Here is a 17087-nt window from a genome sequence, read left to right as displayed (position 1 = left end):
ATTCTTTTTGAGTACAGGTCTGTAGCTCTGATCTGCACTTCCTTCTGATCTTCAGTTTGATGTGGAAACACACAAAAATGAATCGTAATCACTTACACTACTGTAGCCAAATTTGTACTTAAAAAAAAAAACTACAATCTTACTCAAAGTACTAGTTACTTTAAACTAAGTTTTGGAAGTGTTTTAGCTCATACTAGTTGTTTCAAACCACATTTTGCATATTTGCAAAGTTGTGTCCAATCCATAAACTGTATAAACAAGTGGACTAAGGGGAATGTGACATCACCCATAGCATTTGCATAGCATTAAAACGCCAGGGTCATGTAGAGTGGGTTAATACAAAAATTTTAAGACCAAAATGCAGAAGCTCAGCAGTTACAGAGAGGGGCCACAATTTTTCAATGTGTAGTCAATTGGAGCCAGTTAACGGAGCCGGAGGTGCCTCTATGCTCACTTCCAATTTGGCACACAGTGTCTAGCGGGTTAACTATGTTCATTTATACAGTATATTGTCCACTCAGAACAGTGCTGTTCTCTGTTTGTGGGGACAGAGAGGAGAGGCAGCTGTGAGACATAGATTAGTACATTAGGTGTTAGGACCCCAAAGCAGAGACGGAGACAGGTAAGTTTTAAGAGTTTATTTAGAGGACTTTGCTGGCTGTGCGGTCAGAGGCAGGCCGGTGACAGGCCGGTGACAGGCCGGAGACAGGCTGGTTCAATAACTGCATTAGTGGCACTGGCTGGATGACCGCATGAATCGGAATTATCTGGCAGCGAAGAGAGGGCTGGGTGGGGTTTTATACTCCAGCTGGTCGTGGATGAGCTGCATGAGTCTCTGCAGAGAAAAGAAAACACAAGGCGAGGGGGAACAAACAGAGAAGCGCCAAACCCTAACTATAGGGGCACCTATGATTTTAAAGTAGCTGATTACAGTTACATGCTAGAATTATATTCAATTACAGGTTTAAAATGTACTTAGAAAAGTTACCCCATTACACAAAAAGTTAGAATATCAGAAGTATTGGTAATTAGTTACTTTGCCCTGGGATTGATACTATATATACTGCTCAAAAATTTAAAGGAACACTTTGAAAACACACTTTGAAAACATCTCAAATAGAAAAAAAATATGCTAGATTTCTATACAAATATGGACAGGACAATGTCCTAGGAAACAAAACATGACACCTTTCATGTTCAGCCTACAGAGGGCTTCCTTTTATAGACACCCTGAAAATCAAAGTGAAATAATGAAGCAGCAGGTTAGTCTATTTTGCCAAAATTTTATTTCTGCAACTCAAAATGCTTCTCAATCTCTTGTGTGGCCCCCATGTGTTTGTCTGTATGTTTGAAAACATTGTAGCATGCTGCTAATGATGGTGTTTTGTGGGATGTTCTTCCAGATTTGTGTGAGGGCTTCACTGAGCTCCTGGAGAGTCTGAGGAGCAATCTGGCAGTGTGTGATGGACTCAAACATAAAGTCCCAGAGGTGTTCTATTGAGTTTAAGTCAGGTGATCATGAGGGCCAATTAATTATATCAATACCTTCATCCTCCAGGTCCCTGCAGACTCTTGCCACATGAGGCCGGGCATTGTCGTGCATCAGGAGGGACCCAGGACCTACTGCACCAGTGTAGGGTCTGACAGTGGGCTCAAGGATTTCATCCTGATACCCAATGGCAGTCAGACTGCCTTTTTCTAGCCTGTAGAGGTCTGTGTGTCCCTCCATGGATCTGCCTTCCCAGAACATCACTGACCACCACCACACCGCTCTTGCTGAACCATGTTACATGCAGCAGAATGTTCTCTTTGTCTTCTCCAGACTCTTTCATGTCTATCACAGGTGCTCAGGGTGAACCTGCTCTGATCTGTGAAAAGCACAGGGCACCAGTAGCAGAATTGCCATTTCTGGTGTCATCCAGCAAATGCCAGTGGAGCTCCACGGTGCTGGGTTCTGAGCACAGGACCCACTACAGGATGTGGTGCCTTCAAGTCGCCCTCATGAAGTCTGTTTGTGATTGAGCAGAGACTTTCTCACTAGTGGTCTGCTGGAGGTCATTCTGTAGGCACAAGTAGTGCTCAATCTATTCCTCCTGCACAAGAAATTTAAGCTGCGCCCTCCATCTGTATTAATATTGGCCTATAAAATGCTGTGGTGTCATCTGAAACCTAGCAATGCACACACACACACACACAAATGCACACACACACACATTTATAATGATTACTGACACTAACTGGGCTTTGTCTGACTGGAAATGATCTCTAGATTACACTTACTGTTTTTGTGCAGTTGTGTGCAGTGTTCCAGACATGGGTTTTACTTTGCCAAAATGCCATCAGAGTGAATGACATTTCATTTGGTATTTCATTGAACTGTCCCTAACAGGCCTCTATCTGCCGTGCTGGGGTTTTCCCGCTCATGCTGTTGTGCTGTAGACCGCTGTGAAGAGGGCCCCGTCCAATTCCAGTTCCTGTTGAAGCTTCTGCCTAATCACCATTCGGATCTAGACAGGTTATACTTTATTTTCCAGGTGATACAGAACTGCATTGTAAAGGCTTAATTCAATATTCAAATTCATGAGACATTGTAAATAGTCTTATTTTATGAAATGATTGACCTAAACCTCAAGAAATATCCTGGAATCAATACAATGTTGTACATTTGAATGCACTGGACTATACACCTGATACAGTGGGCTGCAGAGAATGTGAGTGTGTGAGTCTGGTCCATGGGCCATGCTTACAGGCCTGTCATGATTATTACTATATCGACTTATTAATCAGTATATGAAAGCTGGAACAAAAGATTTTATGGCTCAAAATTTATCGTGTGTACAATTTATAAAAGTGGGGAGATTTTTGTTATTTTTGTTGTAATGTGATAAGATTTTAGCTGTAGTTATCATTTCTTTCTGTCATTTGCTGGAGCTCAATCCATTGAATGATACAATTTATTTAAAATGGTTCACTGGGATTCTTCTGCTTTGTGTCAGTAGCATAAATGAGTTTCAGTATTATCATTTATCGTAGTATAGAGTGATCAGAATTTCTAAATCAAAAACCGGGACACACTCAGTTTGGGGTGGTTGGTAATAATACTGTGAATCAGTTGAGATTAAGGAGAACTCTTCTGCACTCAGCCCATTTCAACTAACATGAGTCAGTATAGTCACATTTTCTTCGTGTTTGGTCATTTTTAAGCAGCTTTTCTGTATTTTACCAAAACAAATTACAATTTATGTCTCTCTTTACTGTTGGCAGGGATCAGATTGGTCAAAAATTGGGACACTTGGGACATTTCATATATAAAACTGGGACAAATAAGTGGTTTTGGATAAAATTGGGACTTGTCCCAGGGAAATAGAGACGTCTGGTCACCTTATCATAGTATTTCTCAATATATCGTACTTCAAAATGTGTTATCCTGACAGGCCTTCATGCTTATGTGTATTTGCTAGACCAGAACTGTCCATAGCTGTCTTGTATGGTTGCCTAGCAACAGCAGAGTGGATGTAAACATAGCTCAGCTTGTAGCTTGTAGCCTGTAGCTTGTAGCCTGTAAACTGTAGCTTGTAGATTGTAGACTGTGGTCTGTAGGTGATCTGTAGTCTGTAGTCTGTAGACTGTAGTCTGTAGTCTGTAGACTGTAGACTGTAGACAGTAGACTGTAGTTGAGCTGTAGCAGACATTATCAGAGTGAGCAGCAGGCTGAAGGGGGCCATGGCGTGTGTGAGTGTGCTGCTGGAGGAGCTCATTCGCTCTCTGGGCCTGTGGGATTTCCCCTGTGGCCCCGGGCCCTGGGTAAGTGCCTCACTCACACGGCCCTGTGACACTTGGAGTACTAGCATGTACAACCAGCTGCCTAATACTAATGTTACATCTACTCAGTTAAATTAAGTTTTTTTACTTTTACTTGTAGGACTGCTTGAGTAACATTGTGCAGTATAACAGTACTCTTACTTGAGTAAAAGTTGCAGTTACTCTTCCCACTGTGAGTAAGTGTGACAAAAGCTTCATGTGACAATATGAAATGATTTAACATTTATGTTTTTTGCAGCGCTGCTTGAGTGTCCTAAATACCAGCTAACCTTCTGACAGTTACTGTTACAGTTACAGTTAAGCTTACAGTTACTCTTTCATGTGTTCATAGTTTGCCAAAATACTAAAATCTTGCTCTAGTACAGCAGTGGCTCCAGACAGTTGTTCTACATGAGCAATACTTGCCTTTGTCCTCCTCTCTGTACATCACAAAAGGCCTTCTGAATCCTAGAGTTCTTAAAACATCTGCGCTTCAACACAGCTCCAGAACGTAAAGCAGCTGCTGCTGTCCATGTGTCTCAGATCTCGTGCTTTCATGGTTTTATGTTCTTGTAGAAGCTCAGTGCTGGTGAGGACCCTCAGTCTCTCCTAGACCTCCTGGACTGTCCCTCATCCCCCTGGTACCAGGAGCCCACCTGGAGTCCACAGGCCTTGACCCTGAGGAGGAAAGCCGTGCTCAGCCCCAAAGCCCTCAGCAGAAACTCAGTGTATAAGCACTTGACTGCCCTCAGACTCATGGACCAGGGTGTGAGTATCTGTACTGGAGTCTACTCATGTTCACAGAAGGATGCTGTCAGGAGCATGTTGGACTCTATGGTTTTCTCCACATGTGGAACTCATTCACACTTTGCAGAATGCTTTTATGTTCCTGAAGATGATGGTTTTGGAAGATGTTTTGGGAGTTTCTATGCATTCATGAAGATGAATTATGTGAATAACATATGTTACTTTTCTGATAGAATGTTCACTACCTGCTTGTCTCCTCTGCTCTATAGTCTTGTATTTAATACAAGACTTAATGTATGTAATACAGGCATTTTTGCTGGTCAACAATACATAGGAAAACTGTATTCTTAATGTGGGCAGGCTCGCTCTTCCACAGATGTGGCCCATAATGTGCTACCAATCCAAGGATATAAGCAAGTTTATACCACATTGCTGTGTTACTGTGTTAAAATTAAAATGACTAAAATTAAATATTAAATGTATCTATTTGGACATTCTCTCTTTGTCCAGGTGTGTGTGTTGGACAGTGGGCTGCTGAAACTGTCCAACCTGGAGGAGCTGGTGCTGAGCGCCAACCAGCTCCAGGAGGTCCCTGCTCCCCTGCTGCCGGCCTCGCTCACGGTGCTTAGCTCACTCATCACGACACTCAACACCCTTGTGTGTTTAGATCCAAAGCTTCTATTATTTTACTACTACTGCTACTACTGCCCCTTCTAAGAAGGGGGACCGGAGGGTGTCTTCCAATTACAGGGGAATCACACTCCTCAGCCTCCCCGGTAAGGTCTATGCCAGGGTACTGGAGAGGAGAATCCGGCCGATAGTCGAACCTCGGATTCAGGAGGAGCAGTGTTTTTTTCGTCCTGGCCGTGGAACACTGGACCAGCTCTACACTCTCCATCGGTGCTAGAGGGTTCATGGGAGTTTGCCCAACCAGTCCACATGTGCTTTGTGGATCTGGAGAAGGCATTCGACTGTGTCCCTCGTGGTGTCCTCTGGGGGGCGCTCTGGGAGTATGGGGTCCGGGGCCCTTTGCTAAGGGCTGTCCGGTCCCTGTATGACCGGAGCAGGAGCTGTGTTCGCATTGCCGGCAGTAAGTCAGACCTGTTCCCAGTGCATGTTGGACTCCGCCAGGGCTGCCCTTTGTCACCGGTTCTGTTCATTGTGTTTATGGACAGAATTTCTAGGAGCAGCCAGGGGCTGGAGGGGGTCCGGTTTGGGGACCACAGGATCTCATCTCTGCTGTTCGCAGATGATGTTGTCCTGATGGCTTCATCGAACCAGGACCTGCAATGTGCACTGGGGCGGTTTGCAGCCGAGTGTGAAGCGGCTGGGATGAAGATCAGCTCCTCCAAATCCGAGGCCATGGTTCTTGACCGGAAAAAGGTGGCTTGCCCTCTTCGGGTGGGTGGGGAGTCCTTGCCTCAAGTGGAGGAGTTCAAGTATCTCGGGGTCTTGTTCACGAGTGAGGGGAGGACGGAACGTGAGATTGACAGGCGGATCGGTGCAGCGTCGGCAGTGATGCGGTCGCTGTATTGGACCGTTGTGGTGAAGAGAGAGCTGAGTCAAAAGGCGAAGCTCTCGATTTACTGGTCAATCTACGTTCCTACCCTCACCTATGGTCATGAGCTTTGGGTAATGACCGAAAGGACAAGATCGCAGATACAAGCGCTTGAAATGAGTTTCCTCCGCAGGGTGGCTGGGCGCTCCCTTAGAGATAAGGTGAGGAGCTCAGTCACACGGGAGGAGCTCGGAGTAGAGCCGCTGCTCCTCCACGTTGAGAGGAGCCAGTTGAGGTGGCTTGGGCATCTGTTTCGGATGCCTCCTGGACGCCTCCCTCGGGAGGTGTTCCGGGCATGTCCCACTGGGAGGAGGCCCCGGGGAAGACTCAGGACACGCTGGAGGGACTATGTCTCTCGGCTGGCCTGGGAACGTCTTGGGATCCCCCTGGAAGAGCTGGAGGACATGTGTGTGGAGAGGGAAGTCTGGGAGGCCCTCCTCAGACTGTTGCCCCCGCGACCCAACTTTGGATAAGGGGAAGAAAATGGATGGATGGATGGATGCTACTACTGCTACTACTACTACTACTGCTACTACTACTACTGCTGCTGCTGCTCGTGCTGGTGCTGCTGCTACTACTATTGCTACTATTACTACTACTACTACTACTACTACTGCTACTGCTACTACTACTACTACTACTACCACTGCTACTACTACTTCTACTAATAGTAATAATAATAATATTAAAGCCACTTGCAGCTCTTGGAGGCATAGTTTGTACATTTGCAATAAGACTGGGTACAGACCCTGCCCTAACCTCCATGTGTCCTTTAGGTCTTGGAGCTGCGGAACAATCTTCTGAGCTCCCTGTCCTCGCTGACCGCTCAGCCCCCTCCTCGACTGGTCTATCTGGGCCTGTCGTCCAACCCACTGGGCTCTGCTCTGGACGTGTGCAGCCTGACCGGGGCACACTGGTCAGTAGAACATGTGGAGTGTTTTTTGTCTCTAAACAAGCCTACAGTGTTTTAGCTCATCTTAAAGTTTGCTTTGATCGAGGTTCACTGCACTGATTGTATCTCATTTAGACTGTTACTAGTTCCTGCTTTGATCGTCTTTCTGAGAATATAATAAAAGTTGACATTTCCTGGAGCCTCGGCATTTCCCTTCGCGTGGGGAGAAAATAATTCATTATCACCTCTATGTCACACTGTTGTGTAACAATAATAATTCCCTACACTTGCAATGTGCTCTACAGGTGAATGGCTATTAGTTCACTCCATATTCAGTAGCGGTCTAAGTGTGACGTCACCCACAGTGTTCTGCCCCACTCAAATGAGACTCGCGAAGTTAACGGTTACAGAGGAGAGATTGGAGCCAGGCGCCATGTAAGGAATATAATTTTTCTGACCGACAAAATGGCTAAAAAACCCCCCATCGATTTGAGCTCCCTAGCGCTAATACACATGCACATGACCCCCAAGCTTTGAGTCGATTTGAGCTCCCAATGCAGAAGTGGAGTAATAAGTCACATTTTAAAAGTGTATTGATTTTATTGTATTTTTGGACCAGTTAAGCATCGACATGTGCGTGTTAGATTTGCGGCAACAAACCTACGTTAGATTATTGAATATTTTGAATTTAATATTTGACTTTACTGTTATCATTTTCATTACATCATGTTTTATTTTATTTCCAGGTGTAGAAAACACTGTAACTTTGTTTAGAAAGGCGTTATATAAATAAAATATCACTATATTATAAGAGAAAATTCACACTGTGGCCTATGATATTAGCATTAAATGTTATATATTTAACACTATTTAATATAAAGATTTCAGTGTTTCCAGTCATTTCTTTCTCTTCTGTAGTGGGAGCCTTATTTGATAGAAGATATTGGCCTGTGGAAATGAGCTCCTCTACCCAAATTCATCTAAATGAGTGAATAATGCAGTGGGACATTATTCAATAGCTAATATGTCCTCACTTTAGCCTATCTGAGCAGAATACGACTGTCCAAATGAACTACACAGATGCATATAAATGAGTTGAAATTTGACATAACTAAGGTATAAAGTCTGATCATCAGCATCAAACCCGCATCTCTAATCCATAGAAATATGTTGTCAAACTGGGGGAGGTCAGGGTCAGGAGTCAGGAGTCAGGGGTCAGGGTCAGGGTTTGGCTTTATTGGATCTATACAACTGTAAACGGAAAAACTCATTTCAGCGGAGCAGCCCATTTCGACAGAACACCGGAAGAGCCACATGCAAACTTCCTATTTGGAACACAGCGGTTAGTGTGTTAGCTATGTCCATTTATATACAGGCTGTGGTGATGAGGATTGGCAGCCTCATTTCCATGATTCCTCATTCACACACCACATTCATATGTAATTTAAATCATTCATTCATTATTTAAACCATTTGAAATCATAATAATGAAAACATTTGTGTAGACGTGTGTAGACATGTGCTGTAAATTGCTGAGAATGTGGTGACAGATGCAGGCAGTTAATTTCCATAAGGAAGTGGTAAAGACTATCCTGATGACTAATGAACTGTGACTGTTTTCTGCTCAGCTGTGTGGGAGGAGGCAGTAGAGCAGTTCCCAGGTTTCACTGGTGTACTGCGGCGCTTCTCGGTGTTCTCTATGCAGTGTTATTGTTTTGTCAAGAATGGTCCTTAGTACGGCTTTAAACTTTCATGGAGACTACCAGACGGGTGGCACCATCAGGCCAAGTTACAGGTCAGATCTGTGGAGAGGAGATCCCGCTCACAGTCAGAATGCATGTTTTTAATGTTATTTTCATCTCTTAAATATTGATGCTACTGTGATACTGTGGAACATTCCAGGCAATACAATAACATCACCAAGGCAGGTGGCACCATAAAAGTTCTGCAGTGAAGCTTACATTACCATAGTACCATAAGCAATCCAAAATGAGTGAAGAATGCCCTCCTCATCTTCCTTAAAGAAGATGCCTTGTGCTTGTGTGAGCTCTGTTAGAATCTCTGATAGGACTCCTATGGATTGATGCACATCACATTAGCGAGCAGCAGATTTCTTTTTACATTTGTGCAAAAAATGAATATGTGACACTGCCGAATTCTACTTGTATCACTGATTAAGAAAGTTAAATTTGAGAATGAAGTAAGTACATCACAGTGGTCACATGGCATATTAAAAATTAGCTCTTAAAGATTGCTCAAACATGCACAAATCACTCCAAATACAATAGTGAGGGGAAACAACTGTAACATGGTTAAAAGCTCTGAAAAGTGAATTTTGTAGAGTAGGTCTGCTTTAAATTGAAGTACTGTGCTGTGTCCCAGGCCAGCGCTGCTCTGTCTCGACTTGTCCTTCTGTGACTTTGAGAACCAGAGAGTCCTGTTGAGGGCGCTGTCCTCTCTGCCCTGCCTAAGAAGCCTGCTGCTGGAGGGGAACCCGTGCTCCCTGGGCTCCTCGTACCCCGGGCTCACTCTGGACGTCCTGCCACAGCTGTCGCACCTGGACTCAGAGTGGGTCAGAGCGGAGGAGAAGGAGGCGTTCGGGGGGATGGCTCTCCTCACAGGTCAAAGCTCACTACTAGAAATGTACAGAAACAAATGTCGACATATGTAGACTTCTTTCAATGTCCTGGGTTCTGAATATTTATCTGAAGTTTTGATGGGTTAGGTTTAATACTTTACTTTGTGCTGAAGTTTGCTCAATAGAAACAATGGAAGCAATAGTTTTTTCTAGCTGTTTTTATTTGTATTTTATTTGTATTTGTATTTTAGTTTGCTAAAAATAAACTCTCAGTCTATTCAGCAGGTCTTAAACAATCATAAATATACTTTAAATCCTATTCAAAAATGTAGTGGAGCAAAAAGTACAGATGCTTTCTCTCAAAAATGTTAGAGCTTTTGTTACATATTGACAATGGGAAGAGTAAGCAAAACTTTAATTCATGGAACACACGGTCAGATATTTTACTCAAGTAGGAGTGAAAATATGGGGACTGAAAACTATTACTGTGTGAGTAATATTGAGTAACAGTAGTAGAGTAAATGTGGTTGTGCAGGTGCGGAGCAGGAGAAAGCATGTGTCACAGTGCACATAGGTCGGCTGCGGGGACTTCCTGATCCTCCTCAGAGCTCAGACTATCCTCTGCTCTCCTTCTCTTACCACGTCTCATACCTGTTCCTCCCTGACTCCGCCCCTGATGGACAGGTAAGCTCCGCCCCTGACCGCTAGGTAAGCTCTACATAGATACTAAGATGTTTGTTGAGGGCAGTCACAGTCACATTCTGATTCACATTAAACAGCCTCTATCTCTCTCTGGAGCAGGCCGAGTGCAGTGTGAACGTGGCTGGCCTGGGGCTGACATACCCAGTCTGCTGTGACAGTAACAGTCACAAAAAAGTGCTCAGATCACATATATTTGTATGAATGGGCACTGCAGAACTGCTGTTTGACACATTTATCTGACAAGGAAATTTAGATCAACTTCAGCGAGACCCAATGACTACTGACTATGTCTGCGCAGGTAATCTGGGCCTGTCTGTGCAGGAGAGTCTGGGTCTGTGTGTGCAGGTGAGTCTGGGACTGTGTGTGCAGGTGAGTCTGGGACTGTTTGTGCAGGTGAGTCTGGGTCTATCTGCACAGACAGGTGAGTCTGGGTCTGTCTGCGCAGGTGAGTCTGGGTCTATCCAGAGACAGGTGGTTCTGGGTCTGTCTATGTGTCTTCAAAACCCTTTTTCTCTGGTGTCACCAGCGCATACAGTCGTCACAGAGTATTTAACCACCAGTGAAAGAAAAGCCCATTGTGTATAGGGGAGGTGAGTGTGTGCATGCATATTCACTGGGCTCTGCTTGTTTGAAGGGTGTGTGTGGTCATAGAAAAAAATTCTCTAATCAGCTGACGGACTCTCACGTGACTCCTGGTGTTTGGGGTGAATGATGCACAGTGTATGTGAACAAGGCCGACCCAAAAGTAAACAGAAATAAATCTAGTGCACACTCGGGTCTGTAACTGCTGCTGTCAGACTCATCTTGGTTTTAAATTGTTCATATTAACCCGCTCTACATGATTCTGGGTTTTTTATGTTGCTTAGGGGTGTCAAATTATCGCGTTAATTGCGATTAATTAATTACAGTCATATTTAGCGCGTTATGTTTTTTGATCGCGTTAATCTCATTTTTAATCTCTAACTTTAGTGTTTCTGTATGCAAGTTGCTTTATTATAAATTCTGTTTTTATGTGTTGTTGGGACAACACACACACACACACACACAAAAAAAACACATTTATACATTTTTTTATTTCGGTAATTCGACTCATTGCCGGAAACCCACACAAAACGGGCGCAGTAAGAGCGATGTAAACGTCATGTTAACGTTGGCGGCGTCAGGCACAATGGACGAGGTGGAAGAGCCAGTAGAACAGAGGCAGCAGTGCACAGGGAAAAACACATTCGTGTCTTGGAAATTATTCTCCCGACGTGAAATATAAAAGAAAATAGCAAATATAAAATCGCCTACAACTTAAATGTCACTGGTGAAAACAACCTGCATAGGCTCATGATGTCTGCACTACTGTCCTATAGTGACCTGCCACATGAGGGGACACGCACACAAACACACACACACACAAACACAAACACACACCTTCATCATCGTCATTAACCTGAGAACGCGCGGACCACGTAAACCGCGCTTCGTCCTGTGCGTCTCTAAACCAGAACTAATCCAGTCCAGGACTAAACCAGGACTAAACCAGAACTAAAACCAGGACTAAACCAGAACTAAAACCAGGTCTAAACCAGGTCTAAACCAGGACTAAACCAGAACTAAAACCAGGTCTAAACCAGGTCTAAACCAGGACTAAACCAGAACTAACACCAGGACTAAAACCAGGATTAATCCATTCCAGGACTAAACTAGGACTAAAGTAGGACTAAAGCAGGTCTAAACCAGGACTAAAACAAGGACTAAAACCAGTGATCTCATATATAAAGCATTTCTCTATCAATGATATTTTTAATATGGTTAAGGAAAGACTGGACTTTTTATTGTCTTTAAGTCGACAAAAGTTATTATGTTCAGATTTCGTAGTCTTTGCTACAGTTTCTTATTCATGGAGACTTGGGCTCAACAGCCAATTTGGAGAGATTTGTTAAACAATAAATGACTTTATAAAGTCACTTTTTTTGTTCTATATCAGGCTTTTGATCTGCCACAATAATGTAATAATGAATTTAAATGAAAATACCTCAAATTGAAGGCTTTTCTCAGCAATTTTCAGGTGAGATTAAAATGAGATTAATTAGATTAATTAATTACAGATCATAATTAATTAATCTCTCAATTTTTTTAATCGCATGACAGCACTAATGTTGCTATTTTGTCTGTAAATCCTATTCCTAATATAGAACTTGTCTCCAAATCTGCCCTTATAACAGCTAACCTTGTGAGCTTCATTTGACTGGAGCTGAACGCTGTGGGTGACTGCACTCCCTTGATCCACTTCTTTATACACTGTTTTTTGATAGAAAATGAAGAGTGAGTCTGAATGTGAGGGAGATGTGACAGAGGAGAATCCAGAGAAGAACTCAGAGAAGAACCCAGAGGAGGCAGAGTCACACAGGCAGGCTCCAGGAGTGTGTGAAGTCTGCTCTCCAGCTCATGGTAACTTCAGTGTTGGCTTTTCCAGGGCCACACGTGTACATGGGCTTGTAACAGCACATAGACAACACTGTAACCCAGTGAGCTCAATTTACTCATCTCTATAAATATAGAAGAGAATGTTTGTACTGCTAATGTAACGGCAATTTTTATTTCAGTTTTATTCACATAGAGGGGATAAAAGGATAGCCCCTTCACATGTGTTTGCGAGGGGGTACAACAGAAAATTAGTAATTGCAGAAAGAAGGAGAAAATCTTCACAAACTTTAACTTAAATGCTTTGTTTTTAAATGTTCAATTTCTTTTTTTCTTTTTTCCTGTTTACTCAGGCTCCATCCACAGCTCGTGCAGTTTACCCTGGTCTGAGTGCATGGACTTCAATGAGACCCACCATCACAGTGTGTGTGACCTGAGGGCCCTCAAGAGCTTCCTGCGGCGAGGCATATGTGTGCGTGTGGAGGAGGACAAGGTCAGAGGTCACCACAATGAAGACTGTACAGAAAGATGTCCTCCTGTCTCTCATGTCCTAATGTGTGTCTGTGCGCAGACTCTGTCCTGGCCTGCAGCCTCTGAGGACACGGCTCCTAAAGCCGCCTCTAAAGAGCCCAAAGGAGCAAAGGGAAAAGATGTGAGTGCATCTGTATGAGTGTTTTTATTCGGGGGAGCAGTGATCCATTGGTTAAGTCACAGCCCCCAGCCAGAAGGCAGCCAGTTCAGTCATACATTCTGCCAATGTATGTCAGCTTAATTGTGTATTGTGTAACTTTATTGGTGGAGCATTCGACATCTTCTTGTCTCCATGGACTTTCCATTCCATTTTCTAAAATGTTCCACAGTATAACTTTACATTTATCTGACAAAGACGGGCAGGTGGCGGATCCTCCTCCAGAAAGTCTTAATATAGTGCTTCTTTAGGTTGCATTAAAGATTTTATTTGACTATTATTTTACATGTTTACATTTCAGGGGGTCCCTAGAGCTTTGCTCAGAGGATCTTGTCATCAATGCCAGAATTATTGCAAATTAAATAGTAAAAATCTAGAAAAAGTAATTGGAAAATGCGCAACAATATTTGATTAATTGTATTAAATAAATCCTTTATAGTTATCAGCGTATGATGTATGGGAATTAATTTTAAGCCGTGGGCCAGCAGGGCTCTGGGGTTTGACTTAAAAGGGTTCGGAATCACTGTCCAGTGTAATGCAAAATGTACCATGTTATGATCTCATCCTGGTCAAAAACATACCTGGGCTTTAAATGTCATTTCATGTTTCTATAAGTCTGATTACTAAAGTTCCTCCTCATTTTTAAAGCCTAGACATCTCCAGACTTCACATCTGAGAGCTCCAACTGCCTTCTTAGCCTGTTTACTGCGAGCACACATGGTTTTGGTTGTTACAGTTTTTCTTTTTATTTAAAGACAGTACTACAGAATATATACAATAAAAGATAATTTTGGATATAATTAAGACTTAAAAATGTTCCTGTCACATGATTCTTTATTCAGACATTGTCACTCAGCTGGTCATAGCCAGCTTCATGTTTTGTATTTCAGACTCCAAACAAAGGTGCTTCCACCAAAGACAAGGGCAAAGACAAAAAGAAGAGAGCCCCCCCAGAGCTGGTGCAGGACCCCCCAATCCGGGCAGTGCTGGGGTCAGTGCACGTGCCCCTCCACAGTTTGCTTCACACTGGACACAAGGTGGCGCTCTGCTGTGACTTTGGACTTCAGGGACCAGAGACACCAGAGACAGCCAAGGTACAGGCAAGGCACGTTCAGTGGAAATCACTGCATGTTGTGTTTAGTGTTGTATCTGCGATGGCGGTAGTGGTGTAGTAATACTATGGGTAAGGTACAATTTTTCCATAAACTAATCAAGCAGAAAAACAGAAAAATGTGATTGATTTTGATGTTGTCATCTGTCTACCATTGTGCCAGTGTGATAATGCAGCCATTTTGTTATTATACTTGAATAGTAGTTTCACCTTATTTAATTTGATATGACTGAAAAGATCCTGAGCTTAGTGCTAGTTTTAGTTTCATGTGGAGAGGATCAGTGATTGAGAGATGGCAATCAAAACCAGGTCAAAACTTTTGCATTTTGAATGTTTAGGCCTTAGGGTCAATCTGTATGAAATCAGCCGTTTTCAAGGAATCTCCCCTATGAGTCATCTCACTTTTGGCTGAAAACATTTCTAAAATCACCAAATGAAAGAATCTCAAATTTTAGCTCAACTCCTTTCGGTCCCGAGTTATGGCCCATTGAAATTTTGGGGCCATGCTCACTTTTTCAGAAACCTTATTTTATAAGCATGTTTGAGAGACCAGAACTTCATAAATAATGTGAATCTCAAATTTTGTTGCAGCTCTTTTTTATTTTATTTTTGAGGTCCAAGATCTATTTACTCCAAGCAGATATTTACAAACTAACCGCTGAACCTGAATATTTGAATGACCATTTCTGACAACAATCTCACACTTTTCTGAGCCTTCATGTGGACGGTGTAAAGCCTCAAATATGGTCACAGAGCAAATGTGACCCTTTAGCAGTATTTCAACTTACAGTCCTCCATCTCAATTCTTAACTGTATGACCCTGATAGTATCAGGTTTTTAAAAAGAGGCCTTGCTCAAATGCAGGAAGTTGGACAGATGGTGAAGGAGAAGAAGGACGAGGACTCAAAGAGAGGAGCTTCAGGGAAGAAAGCCGCCACTGCCAAAGGTTCAGATTTAGAAGTACAGTGTGTGTCTGTCATTATAGATACTATGACAGGGTTTTAAGCCCTTTACATTGGTACATGTGGACAGTTTATTTTCATATGTCTGACCTAACTGGCCCCTGTCTTGTGTGTCAGGAAAAGCTAAGTCAGTGAAGGAGGCGGATGGAGTCAGTGTATGGGGCCCTCCAGAGCCCCTCACCGTGGAGCTGTGTGTGCAGCTGGCCCGATGGCAGTCTGCAGCTGAGGCCTCTCAGGAGCTGGGACTGTCCCTCTGAACCACACTGGACATGTCCCGTCACATAATAAATGTGCACTGCCCTCTGTTGTGGAGACATGGCCTTCACTTGGTACAGGGGACACATGTAGTGACCGTTCACTACTTAAAAGACAAGCTGGAGTATGAGATGAGGAAAAACACACACATCTTACATTTATACATAAATTCCATTTATTTTAATACATTAACGCTTCATACAGAAATTCTTTGCAAAATGATTTTGGAAAGGCCAGAGGAGAAGTGCTAAAAGAGCTGATTGATTTCTATTGGGCAGCAGTTCTTCCAGTGACCAGTGTGTCCAAGTTAAACCAACAGCACAGTACGACTGCTCTTCACACTGCTCAGCAAATCTTAAAAGTACTTTTACAGGCATAAAAAAATAAACTATAGCACCCTCAAAACTTCCATCACCTTATACCAAATGTTCTTCGTAACCGTCAGGCTGTGCATTCTCTGTAGATTTATAAATTAATGATAGAAAAGACACTTCAGCAATGGTTGATCACACAGTGAGCTCCCGTCACACAAACCCGCAAATCAGACACTCAAAGAACTCAAAGGTTCAGAGGTCACCAAACCCAAATATAGTAAGATCCAGAGCTCCAGCCCCAGGTTACAGCGCGCACAAACCCGTCCAGAAGCAGCAGACATGATGTGCAAACGTGTGCTGATTGTGCAGAAGGCTCCAAGATGCTCCTCAGAAGGTCTGGTCGTCATTGCAGGCCTCTGTGTCATGGCCGAACACCTCACAGATGTCACAGTAGGGCCTCTCGTCGTCCTTGGAGCCGTGGTAGGTGCTGTGGGGAGGGGAGTCGGGCTCTTGGGCCTGGGTGGGACAGTCCTCTGTGTCGTGGAGGTCAAAACAGTCACAAATGTCACAGAAGAGGCGCGGAGGCGGCTTCTTTTTTGTGTTCTGGGCCTCACTGCAGGACAGAGAAAATACTTCAGAGAGGACAGTCTGGCTGAAATATTTCATGCTGTTAAACAGAGTTTAAAATCATAATATCATGATCAAGTTTGACACTAAATAACAGTATAAGCTGACAGATTAGTCTTATCAGAGTTAAACGACGCTGAAGATTTTTCATAGTCTCTATAATATCCACCTTATTCCGCGTCACCCACTTGTGCTCCTAAATCGTGCTTTTTTTTGTGGTGGCACTTTCAGTTAAATGGGATCCCATTCATGTCAATGGAGAATTTGAGAAAAGTTTTGCTGATTAAATATGACATAAAACTAGTTCATTTGTGTAAAATGTTCAGTGTTCATGTGACCAACAAGTCCCACTGCACTGAATCTCTGGAGGCTTTTAAACGGCTTTATTGTCCGTATTGAACTGATTTGCTGTTAGGACTGGCAGCTCCATACAAAATACT

At 43.2% G+C, this 17087-nt stretch overlaps 2 protein-coding genes across 5 annotated transcripts in view; one reads left to right on the top strand and one right to left on the bottom strand.

Annotated features, from left to right (window-relative positions):
* The first annotated feature begins 3421 nt into the window (after positions 1-3421).
* LOC110172401 (leucine-rich repeat-containing protein 43) lies at positions 3422-15865 on the top strand. The gene is made up of 12 exons (XM_055161899.1): positions 3422-3804; positions 4378-4569; positions 5059-5169; positions 6883-7022; positions 9381-9619; positions 10112-10260; positions 12582-12717; positions 13044-13183; positions 13262-13342; positions 14269-14472; positions 15354-15435; positions 15569-15865. The coding sequence occupies exons 1-12, from the start codon at positions 3724-3726 to the stop codon at positions 15706-15708; spliced, it is 1695 nt and encodes a 564-aa protein (XP_055017874.1). The 5' UTR covers positions 3422-3723; the 3' UTR covers positions 15709-15865.
* clip1a (CAP-GLY domain containing linker protein 1a) overlaps positions 15859-17087 on the bottom strand; it is a 38804-nt gene continuing 37575 nt past the window's right edge. For all 4 annotated transcript variants that reach the window (XM_020938342.2, XM_055161898.1, XM_055161897.1 and 1 more), the window contains one exon: positions 15859-16633. In XM_020938342.2, the coding sequence (XP_020794001.1) occupies positions 16408-16633 (226 nt within the window). In that variant the 3' untranslated portion in view covers positions 15859-16407. The remainder of the gene's footprint in view (positions 16634-17087) is intronic.

This window comes from Boleophthalmus pectinirostris, unplaced genomic scaffold (genome assembly GCF_026225935.1).
Source record: "Boleophthalmus pectinirostris isolate CB_2022bp ecotype Guang Dong unplaced genomic scaffold, ASM2622593v1 HiC_scaffold_4, whole genome shotgun sequence".
Classification (NCBI taxonomy): domain Eukaryota; kingdom Metazoa; phylum Chordata; class Actinopteri; order Gobiiformes; family Gobiidae; genus Boleophthalmus; species Boleophthalmus pectinirostris.
Note: the sequence above shows the minus strand (reverse complement) of the source record. Positions and strands in the feature narration are given on the sequence as shown.